The 11,957-nt window shown below is 44.2% G+C and overlaps 1 protein-coding gene across 2 annotated transcripts in view; it reads right to left on the bottom strand.

The window, feature by feature from the left end:
• Positions 1-11,957, bottom strand: part of grid1b (glutamate receptor, ionotropic, delta 1b) — a 575,964-nt gene that overhangs the window by 248,624 nt on the left and 315,383 nt on the right. For both annotated transcript variants that reach the window (XM_005743394.1, XM_005743393.1), the window contains exon 3: positions 2,596-2,880. In XM_005743394.1, coding sequence (XP_005743451.1) covers positions 2,596-2,880 — 285 coding nt within the window. The remainder of the gene's footprint in view (positions 1-2,595; positions 2,881-11,957) is intronic.

The following is an 11,957-nucleotide window of genomic DNA, read 5'->3' as shown; positions in this document are numbered from 1 at the left end:
TCCACTAATAGTTTTTCACGTCGTCCAGTTGCGCTAACTAATGCAGACCTTTCACTCGGAGCAACGTTCAGAGTCACAACCGTGACAGCCATGCTAAGGTTGGGGTGGTTCCTGTCACATGGACGGTTTAGTGTTGAGGAAGTGCAGCCAGCACGTGTTGCAGCCTGTGACAGCTCCACGCTCTGCAGGACTTTCTGTACTGAACCCTAACCCTCCCTCCACGATGGGAGGTGTTCCAAACCCGAAGCTGTTGGGACAAATGACTTGCAAATATCATAAAATCATATTTTATATAAAACGGAGAAAACATATTAAATCCTTAAAGTGAGAAAATTTACCGTAATTAGCTGAAAAATGTTCGTCCAGCTGTTTCTTTTTAGCGCTACTTCATTTCTGCCCCCATTACATTTATTTATTTTAGATTTTACTGCTTTTATCAAATTCAGCTAATATTTTGTATGAAATATGAGTTTTCTATGTGGTGTTATAAGATCTGACGTTCATGAGATTTGGTAAGCATGGTTGTTATTTACATTTTACAAAGCGTCCCATCTTTTCTGAAGATGCAAAAGTCTGTTAAATCCATTCTTTAGTGGATCGTCTACACCAGGGTCAGCAACCTTTAGCACCCAAAGAGCCGTTTGGACCCAGTTTCCATGGAAAAGAAAAACACCTAAAGTGTGTTGCTTGTCAAATCCATGAAGTGCTACAGAGAAAATTTTATTTTATTTATGTAATGAACACATTTTGAACTCTTAAAATTAAAAAGTTTAACTTAAATTATTCATAGACCAAACAAAAGCTGTAGTGAGCCGTCATGCTTGTATCACCTTTGGGATTTCGCAGCCTTGACCTGAATTTTAAAACATAATTGGAAAAAATCACTTAACTGCTAAAAAAATGAAAAATAAATATTTCAAAATATCTGAATAAATATTTATTTCACCTGGTTAATGTGTCTGTCGGGGCGTGGTCTGCAGCGCCACTGACCACCCTGAACCTACCAAGCCAACCAATCACCATCTCTGAGGTCTGTGAAGTTTCTGTATGAGCTAATACTGCAGGTAGTTTTGAAACAGGTATTTGAGAAAGCACGCCTGCAGCTGCGTTACGCTGTGCAGCTGCACGTTTGCCTTTTGGTCTCATTCTTCACTGAGTTGCCGGTTCGTTAATAAAGGATTCAGATCCTGGCCTGCAGTTACTGATGCACTTACTCTAAATCACTCTGGATGAGAGTATCCGAGAAGCTAAATGCCTGCATCTGTCTATATCCTTATATTGTAATTGCCACCATCCTCTATTGATTACGCTCAAAAATCCATTGAGCCTAATGTGATTTCATTAAGATACAGTCCAACCGAGCCATTCCAAACAAATCCGGCGGGCAGCTGAGTCGATCTAAAAAAGTTTTTGTTCCAGCATTCTGACGCAGACACATCGAAAATCGTTTAAGTAGTCGGGAGTTATTCCTAATGGTTTTCCAATTCTATGTCGACATGCGTCCCATGTGAGTAACGGGAGGTAAATGTTAAACAAAAGCAGAGAGGCCATAGCTGAAAGCAACTTATGGAAACAGAGTTTTGAACTGAAATCCATTTTTGTTCAGATGAACAAGGTTATTTGTGTTCTTGAAATAAAATGATACCGCCGGCTATAAAGAGATCACACTCTCAAACGCTGCAGCTTGATGCTGTTTGCATTACGAAGCCCAAAAATAGATGGAGTAGCTGTGACTGCCAGAGGGAGCAATCCAGGCACGTATCACACAGTGTAAAAGAGCAGGTTACTCATCAAGGAGCCGTGGCCCCACGCTACGATACTTGGTCTGAGATAGGGCATTAAAGGATCCTCACCGCTGAAACCCAAAGGAGAAACAGGCACCCAGCAGAGTTCAAATACCAACAGCCTCATCTCAGCAGCAGCAAGAAATACAGTCAGACATCTAGAAATAAGACTACCAACAGATTCCAAGAATATAATGCAATGTTTTTGGGGAAAATTCCACTGATGTTTTAGCATTAAGGAGGAAAAATCAGCACATGAAGCTGCAAATGGCACAGCATCGAATCCATCACTGAGGGAAAAGTGCAAATCTTCTCACTGGAAGACTAAACAAGGCTTGCAGAAAGCTGAGAAAGCGAGCCAATTAAAGCTGCCACTGACGCTGGAAGTGGAGAAGTTTGATGTTCTCCACGAGGCTGCAGCTGTTCATATAACCAGCAGCGTTACCACATTTGACAGATTTCAGCAGGATCAGGATCAGTTTGATCCCAAACGAGACCACAGCTTCCAACAGTTCCATTCATGCCCCTAAACCTGGGGTGTCCAACTCCAGGCCTCGAGGGCCGGTGTCCTGCAGGTGTTAGATCTCACCCTGGGTCAGCACACCTGAATCACATGATTAGTTCATTATCAGGCCTCTGGAGAACTTCAGGACATTTAAATCAGCTGTGTTGGATCAAGGACACATCTACAACCTGTAGTACGCCGACCCTCGAGGCCTGGACTTCCCCACCCCTGCTGTAAGCTTTCTGTGTGGCTCAATCAAAGACCATTAACAGGAACTTAAAATGAGATAATCATCCGCTCACTCACCGTACTCGATGTCATAAAACACGATGAACTTCTGCCAGCGCAGCTCCTCCACCAGCGTCAGCATGACGTCGTTGAGGCGTACGGGCGGCCGGGCGGCCAGCGTGTAGCGCTGCCCGCCGGGGCTCGGGTTGAACTGGCAGGCAGTGCGAGGAGATCCTTCGCTGTTCCTCTGGATGTACAGGTGTGGGATGTGCATGGCGTCCGTCAGGGACTGCAGGGCGCTCGCTGAGGCGCAGCCAGTAGAGGTCACCAACGCCAGGATGCCCTGGTTCATCAGCTCACAGGCTGGAAGGGGGGAAGGAAAATGGAAAAGTGAGTTTTGGTAGACAAATTATAAATTATGAACTTATATATTTATAAACTGCAACATAACCAGAAACATTTGAAAATCTGGAGCAACCACAAAGGCTGCAAAGAGTCCTGCAGAAGCCCAGCTCTAATTTTAAAAAATGCCTCCACCTGTTGTTGCTTTCCGCTCTGAAAATTAGGCCACATAAATCTAGAAGAAAGCCTGACAGGTAGCACTAATGTTCACCCTGCCCTGACCTACTTTGAACTCTTAAACCTGCTTTCTGCTTTTCAGGCAGGAGAGTCGGTACGGATGATTAAACAGGCCACATATCCACTCTGCTAAGGCTAAGTTAAAGGTTAAAATTTGGCTGGCCTCACTGGCTTTACTGGCAGATTCATCGGAATCATGTGAGGACCACCCGCTCAGCTGTCCAACCATCAACCAACTGCCAATAAACCCGAGCGAATACTGCACACACTACAATATCCCGCACATAAGACTACACTAAACGACACATTGAGAAGAAAATACAGGCTCTCATAAACCATCCTGTGAAGACACGAGCCAATCAGATCAGCACCTAGGGTTTCAGAGCCAACCCCCTCGCCTCGTCCTCCCAACCTCCAAGTACGATGAATTCATTGATGTTAATAAACTTTAAGGAAAAATTTGTTTTTTGAGTTCTTTTAAAATCCATCCATTCTCTTCTGCTTATCACCTATCCCAGCGGTGATAGGACGAGAAGCGGAGTACACCTGGACAGGTCTTCAGTCTGTCGCTGGGCTCACACAGACAGACACACTCAAACATTAACCCCACTACCTGCATGTGTCTGGACTGTGGGAGGAAGCTGGAGTAACCCACGCCAGCCAACGCTCTGGTCAGATGGTGGATTTGAACCTTCGTCAAGTTTCAGGACCACGGACAGCACGCAGGGGTTTCAGCGTGATCCATGAGCTCTATCACATGACTGTTTCTACTGTTGGACCTGATTCAGCTGCAGGCACTTTGACAGTACATGAAATATAGATCACAGATACGTGCACAACACTCCTCCGTGAAATCTGCATATCCAGTTTTCACTAAACGCCCCCAGAAGGCCGAGGGCTACACTAAAACTAAAACTCAAATCAAATAACAAGTGCATTGCAAAGATCTCTCCATGTCCTGTCGTATGATTTATTATTCGATATTGTTTCTTGACACTTTTCTTCAAGGTCTGCTTTGACATTGGGCTAACAATGAAGGTCAAAGTCCATTAAAACCAAAATGAAAATGATATCTTGAGAACTGTGGATGTCAGGCTCCCTGTGAAAGATGTGACGCTACAGTAAAGAGCATAGAAACAAAGGTTTGTCAGTCCGGTTGGTTTTATCTCTTTAAGTCAGTTGTCTTGATACAAGTCTACAGTCTTACATCAGAGCCTGTCAGTTACTGAAGCCTGTTTCCATCCTACAGACTCTTACTGCCAGACAACAGTAAGTATGTATGATGCATGTATGACATACGTTTATATTCTTTTCTGCTTGTGACGAACCGGCTGCTCCCGTCCTGTTTGTAAATGACTCACAGCTGTCATGTTGTATTGAAATGAAGTTCCAGCACAAGTGTAGCAGCAGCCTCGCCCCCAGGGCTGCATGAACCTTTGACCTCTGGCTTATCACCGGGTTTGTGCAGTTGTACCACTCTCGTCATCATTTCCCTACAAACCCCGACAGAACAGGCCTCCCTATCAATCCTTCCCTTTCAGACCTCTCCCTGCATCCTCCCGTAACACATTAAGCTCTCCAAACTACATGAGCTGCCATGTTTTCTGAACGCAACATAAAATCTACTCTCTGATGCAGCAGCCACCCCCTCCAGGGACTGTGTCTTCACTAAATCTGCTGCCATCATCCGGTGCTTCCACGCTTTCTGCTGCCCTCTCCCTGCTGAAAAATGTTTGGGATCAGGACCCGTGAGGAATGAAATCCAATCGAGCGTCTGCCAGATAAACGTCCCGGGGGTTTTCATGCTAGCGCTCTGCTATGTTTCCAGGTTTGTTGAAATCTCTCAAAAAAGACTAATTTTACTCCCTAAGAAGACCTGACGCTTCATCTGAGCACAAGGACCATGTGCACCCTTCATTTATCCCCCCACTAAGACTTTGGCGAGATTAATGCAAAAGTCTCCAACTCTTCACTTCATCCACTAACACTGTAATATAATAGCTGCTTTTTTGTTGTGAAATTTCAACCTTTTTTGTCTCTTTGCTGCTGACGTGACCCCTAAAATCTGCACTGTTTCCAGTCCAGCCTCCAAACACCCGTGTAGCTCTCGCTCTCTAAGTGAAACTGTCTCATCTGAGCTCTGCTTCCTACTGAGACAGTCGCTCTCTGTATTTTTCCATCCTCAGACAGCGACACTATCGTCTCCTACCTCACCTCTCTACATTTAAAATCACCTGTTAAAAAGATGTGGAGCTCAAAAATGCTCCTTTTCCACAGTGCTGAGGCAGCACAGAGGACCCAGCTAATGGTTCCCTCTGAGCTCTTCCCCTGTTTGAACGAGGTACATCAAACCCTGTTCGGACCACAGAAGTCAGAGCAGGAGGCCAAACTGCAAACGGCACAGTTTAAGTTTCCTGAAAGCCCAGATTTCTTCAGCTTCGCATGATGTTTGCATGATGTCACAGTTAATCATCCATAACTTCATCTGTACGGCGAGTTACAAAATGAATTTCAAACTTTGACGTTTGAATAAAAGCCACACATAAAGAAAAGTAGACACGTTTGAACATACAGCACACATGTCCACACTCACAGTTTCAAACTAAGGCCCATAACAAAGGGTAAGAGCTAACCTGTAAAGATCTGTTGTTTAAAACAAATCACAGAATCTGTGGAGGAGGAGACCCGGTTAGAGGATCGGAGGGCAGCATTTCAGACGGGTGCAGTGAGAAGCTGCACTCAGGCCCAGTGTAAAGTGCAGAAGAGTTATTTTGAGCCGTGAATCATGCAAAGCTACTTCAGGACAGTCAGCAGTGAGCAGCACAGGTGCCCTGTAAGTGTCGGGATTTGTTAAACAGAGCAATAAATCATACTTAGGAGAGCATGTTGCATGAAAACAAACACTGGGGTTAAGAGAGACTGTAAATTTTGCTGGTTTGAAGGTTCATTAAAATGCGTCTCCACTTAGCATTTATATTCAGGGCAGAAATATGCCTCACCCAGAGCACACTGACTGCTGATGGCAGCTTACAGCGTTTTTTAGGAGACAGGATGTGGGAGGGGTTTAAAATGGACATCCTGTTGCAAATCAAAGCAAGAAGTCAGGATAGATAAAAGTCCATGTGGATTATTTTGGAACATATTAAGACTGCAGCGGTTTGAGAACAAGATTTTCTTTCCTATAGATGCTGCAAAGTAAAACTATGTGCTTCCTGGTGGATCTTCAGTTATTGTGACTGCTTAAAGGTGCCAGCTCCTTTCAGACGATTTATTTTCACACATACTTTCTTTGAAATGTCATCTGAAGCTACACGGAGATGTTTTCCCTCCCGCCTTCTCCTCCGACACTTAGACAGCCGTAGTTTAAACCTCTCGGAAAGCCTTGGTCTCCGGTTAGAGCCCAACTTTCTCTGCAGGAGAAGATCTGTCCAGACTGAAAGGTCAGGAGATGCTCCAAAGGGCAGCAGGCATGTTATGACTGAGCACTCACCGGGGGAAATGTGAAAAATGCTGCTGGGGTAGAAGAGTGTAAAGCACAGCCAGGTAGTCCTCCACAGAGGAAGAAAAAGGAAATGGCGTAGCAGAACAGCTGGCTGGTCACAGGGACCCTGCTTCTTAATGTTTGACGAATGAAATTTGGCTGAACTCGGGCTGAATGTCTCCGAGCTGCGAACAAACGGAGGACGGGGGAGAGATCATCAACATTCAGCCAATTTCTGCATGAAATTCATCTTTATTAACAGAACAGCGTTCAAGTCCTGCTTCGTCAGCATCCGACAGCTCGGAGAAGCGATGACGGGGCAGTAACGGCACCAACAAAATGGAAATAGTTTCCGAGATAATGAGACAAATGTCGCCGCCGTGAAAATGGAGCTAATGAACTTGCACTGAAGGATTTAGAGTGTAATCTTGTATTAAATTAGTAAATGTTTTTTTGCCAGATGAGATTGGAATTGAGCTCATAGGTCAATTTAATAAAAATAAATCAGGGCGTCCAGCACAGCGCTGAGGTCAGGTGGTCCTTAGAACTTAAGGAGCGGCTAATCCACCTGCAGGAACGTCATCGCCGCTTTCACCTGAACGCTTCGGCTCTCTCGTCAGCTTTCTGGGCAATAGTGCAGTTCAGCTTCAGTGGCTTTATTGTTGTTGGTATTTTCAGATTCATAGACACAGTGTGGTGCTGTGGAGTGCTAAACCAGGGGCCCGTTCTTATTTTTCATCAGATTTCAACACCTGCCTGAGCGCTCTCCATCATCCCACGTGAACATATGCAGTTGTGTAGAGGTTGGAGATGTTTTGTGCAGCTGAGGGGGAATCAGCAGTGCTGCCAAACATGTGATGTAGTCTCTTGTAAAACATCAGTTAGCACAGCTTTAAATTTATATACAAAAAAACAAATCCCCATGCCTCCTATCAAAATAAAAGCTCCCTTAAGCTGAGGTTCTGATCTGCGATTAAACAAAGATCCACAACAGCTGACGCGTCTCTTGTTGACGTCTCTCCACATGACAAGAACAATCACATGTTTAATGAGCCTTGGAGCATCGGGGAGTCCAATCTGCAGTCGGTCCAGCCCTGGAATCATCGAGGACCAATTAACATAATACACCAGAATGGGACTAAAAGGTTTGGAGGCTTCAGAAACACAATGCCGGTAGCTGTTGGGATAACTCACTCAGCAGCCGGAGAAAATGATTTGGGTTGCGACGTGACTCACTTGCTCTATGAGTCCACAGTGAGTCATGGTTTCATCTGTGCTAAATGAAGCCTGCACAATATTTAGCCGAAGCGACTCCCCGTGCATCCTAATGACACTTACAGAGCGACTCCTACCAGACGGCGGGAGACAAAAACCATTAGAGTCAGAGCGAGACAAAGATCTCCCTCCCTCTGCCCGTCTCCTTATTAGTGTGATTTTATCAATGCCTCGCTTTGAAATTATCTACAGGAGACAAACTCCTCTCATCCTTGAATAAGGGGGAACGGATTTAGACAAAAGTCCTGTGTTAACAGTGAGTATCCACGTATTCAGGAATGCTCACTCTGCACTTGGAAATGAATTTCTTGATGAAACACCTGGATTTTCTAAACGAGGTAGCAAACATGAGCGAGGTGGCGACGCAGGCCTGGTATGTCCGCTTGGTAACCTCGTGACGTTGACAGCGATGCATCTCATATTCCTTTCAGGACTCGTCATCATCCAAGAAATATAGAAGCGTGGAAAATGTTGTATTTTAGCAGAAACTGTGATTTTTCCCTTTGCTGCCCAAAGCTAATGACCACCTCTCTTCAAAGACTAACCCGGGCCTTTATTTACTTCAACTGCAGAAAGTTACAAGCCTTTATTTGAAGTAGGATTGCAATTGATGCCAGTCGGTCTTTCTTTGTCTGTTGGATCGCTGTAATTGGTCATATGAGTCATTTTTCCACTGCAGGAACTCTATTTTTATAGAAAGGCTTATTTTGGCATTCGCTCCCACTGCCAATTTAGTTTATTGCCGTATACAAGCACAGCACATTCTCACTTCTGCAAATGAAAAGCCGTCTAGTCCTTCAGCATAAACGCGGTTTTATTGTGGGACATGTATAATGACACCGACAGAGTATCGAGGGACCGCAGGATAAAGTCAAATGCAAAGAACTGCAAAGTGTTGAAAATTGAATAAATATATTATTGGACTCAAATGTTCAGTATACTTTCCCAGCATGCACAGTTTGTGAAATATACCATAAGTTCATCAACCTTTATTTTTCTGGCTTGCATTAGGAGAGCAGTATCAGTGATGGCCATCTCCCACTACCAGAAACCTGACTGATATGTCCTCCTGAGAACCAGCCTTCATTATGTCGTGCGTAGGGCTGCATGGCGCTAACGTTAACGAGCTAACCGTGCTAAGGCATTGACGCACGGTGCGATCCACGCTGACTCGCTAACAGAGATTTGCCGCGGTTATGGCGTTAACGTCATTTTAACGAGATTAATGCTGACAGCACTAGTTTTTAGTCTATATCTTTGGACTTACTTGAGTCCTGATGTATTAAATAGAAGATATCCTTGGCTTGCCATTGATGTGTTTGGTGGCCTCTTTCAGCTCTAAGGAGGAAGGAAATCACAGATTCTTTTTCCCTCGGTTCTCAGGAGGATATGACAACTTTTCTGGGACGAGGGGATGCAGCGAGGTGTTCTGCTGCTGAAACTTGGCCAAAGATAAGGTAAAAAGTTAGCTGGGGTTGATGGACTGTCCTTGTGATCCACTGTAGAGCTAAAACACCAGGTGACAGCTGCAGATGGAGGTCATCGCACTCATACAGACGTCACTGACCATTTCCCAGGCCTCCAAAAACAGAGGTGCTCACCCCAAAAACATTCATCACGCAGTCAGGATTCGAACAGTAGTCTGAAGGGCACCGAGCTGCTAGCACAGCTGAATACATCCAGGTTACCATTCCCTGAGATGCTGTGAGACTGCTCAGGTATGTCATGTTTTATCAAGCTGATATATCCCACCAGCACGCTCGGCACATCTCAATCCCACATCACAGTAAACCGAGAAAACGAAGCTTTTCATGCTACCCTCTGATTATCGCCACTTAATTAGACCCATTTGCAAAGAGGTGGTCTAAACAGCGATTCATCTGCTTTATCAAATTATCACGGCACAAACAAAACTAACAGGTTGCCAGCATATCAAGGCTTTAACACCAGCATGATCCGAGTGCGTTTCAGCCCATAAATCACACCAAGGACATCAAATTACAGCTACTTTGGTTTCTGCGGGGCTCGAATACTTAGTTATCCCTAATACTCTGCTTTAACCTTGGACTTTAAACGTTACAGGGAGGAGTAGAAGGTCTGTAAAAAGTGTACACACTCTATCGTCAGCAGTTTTTCAATAGGAGAAGAAAAAGAGCACAACCAAAATAGACTCATTAAATGGAAATAACGAGTCCTTTGGGATAAATCAAATTACAAATCTATCAAATTCAGGTCTTTCCCAGGAGTTTATAAGCACTGAATGAACTTGGCATGAGTTGTCATTGATACTTGTTGACTGGAGATAAAAATAGTGTCAAGAACTCATGAGCGACTTGGTTCTTGTGATAGTTTGAAAAAACAACAGGAAGTTGAAAACTGACTTTGGAAGTTCTGAAGCAGTCAGTGGCCTCACCGTGACCTCTGCATGTTCATCTAGTTTTGGACGTGCAGCTCTGTCATCTGCCAACTGTCACTGTGATTGTTCCCAGATAAAGTGGTATCAAGAGTGAGCACAGGACTTTTCAGAGCTTGGCGACTAAGCCATGAGTTTGGAAGTTTACCAAGTCCAAGAGGAAAACTGGGATTTACTGACCACTAGTTGCACCTCAGATATTGTGTAGATGTAAATTTTATCAGTGGGACGTTTTAGAAGAAAAGATGAAACGACTTTCTTTCCTCGCTAATACAGCAGAGGCTCATATCAGATCGCCTGCCACTCCTGAAAATCCAGCGGCTGCTTTTAATCCCACCTCCACCTTTTCAGGGTTTCTGGCTCCGTGAATTAAGACGACAGCTGGATTGTTTTTATGTTACAGGAAAACAATAGGAGGGGAAATGAGATTCATTCATGTGCCAAGTGCAGGGGCAGGGAAGCAAAGATAATCGATAGGCTTTGAAAACAGATAGCCAGACTGGCACAGCAAAACAAAAGGATTAGAACTACCAGGCAAGGCCTTATTGAACAAATCACCGGCATGAAACAAAGCAGGGAGATGAGGGGATCCACTGTTTCTTAATTACTATTTGTCCTCCTCTGCATCTTTAAATTCCCCGAACACATCATCTATTTTCTGTAAAAATATGAGTGAAAATATGTTTTGCTGGTGCTCATCAGTTCAGCTATACAGCACGAGGTATGAAGAGCGTGTTTGCACCATCTTGGCTCAAACAACTTTTCCCAAGTGTGTTTTTTAACAGACTAAATGAAAATGATTACAGTGTCTGATCAAGAATAAAAGTGGAAAAAGCAGCCTGGGTTTTAAATACTTGTGTCAGAGATGGACCTCTAACCCTCAACTTGTTACCTATGGACCGTTAAAGACCTCTTTGCACCACATCTAAACATGCTGGGTTGGTACGTTCAATATTTCAGTGTGCAGGGCTTTTCTAAACAAGTAAACCAGCCGAGCACAACCAAAGCCAAAGCCTGTAATTTGTGTGTGAATTATGCTTATTTCATGGTACCGTGGTCGTGTCTGTTTGTGTAGGTACTTCGCTAAAGAAAGCCAATGAACAGGAGTTTTTAACCTATGCAAATGTGTTCCCGTGTAGTCCCTCACTGAAACCTGACAGTGTGTAACTTGACTGTGTGTAGGTTAGATGCTGATTGGTTGATAAACAATCCAGAAAAGGGAATGAAGGAACGACACAAGGAACAGGAGACAGATCATTAAGTTCAAACTGAAAAAGCGCAGACAGTGCCGCTGTCAAATTAATTAAATGTAATTATATAACGACAAATCACAGCAACAGCCACCTCGAAGTGTTTTATGCTGTGAGGTAAGGCAACAGCTACACGACCCCCTGAGCGCGGGGGCTCACGACCCCCTGCAGTCGACTCTTTGTGTGTTCTAACTTTGCTCTTGTCTGCAGTCGACTGACAGACCAACCCCAACAAGGCTGCTGCCCCCACCTGGCAGCAGACGCTTTCTGCAAGTAGAACAAAGTCTTAAAGTGAGCCATCAGTTATCGTTTTTTATATCAAATATTGGTTATAGACCTACATTCATTTACTTCAGTTCAGTTCAATTTAATCTATGTAGTGCTCTCTGACAGGTCTTTCTGTGTGGAGTGTACATGTTCCACCTGGATCTTTTTTTTTTTT

This window comes from Pundamilia nyererei, unplaced genomic scaffold (genome assembly GCF_000239375.1).
Source record: "Pundamilia nyererei isolate P.nyererei 1_Seehausen unplaced genomic scaffold, PunNye1.0 scaffold00131, whole genome shotgun sequence".
Classification (NCBI taxonomy): Eukaryota; Metazoa; Chordata; class Actinopteri; order Cichliformes; family Cichlidae; genus Pundamilia; species Pundamilia nyererei.
The sequence above is the reverse complement of the archived record's forward strand: the minus strand, read 5'-3'. Positions and strand labels throughout refer to the sequence as shown.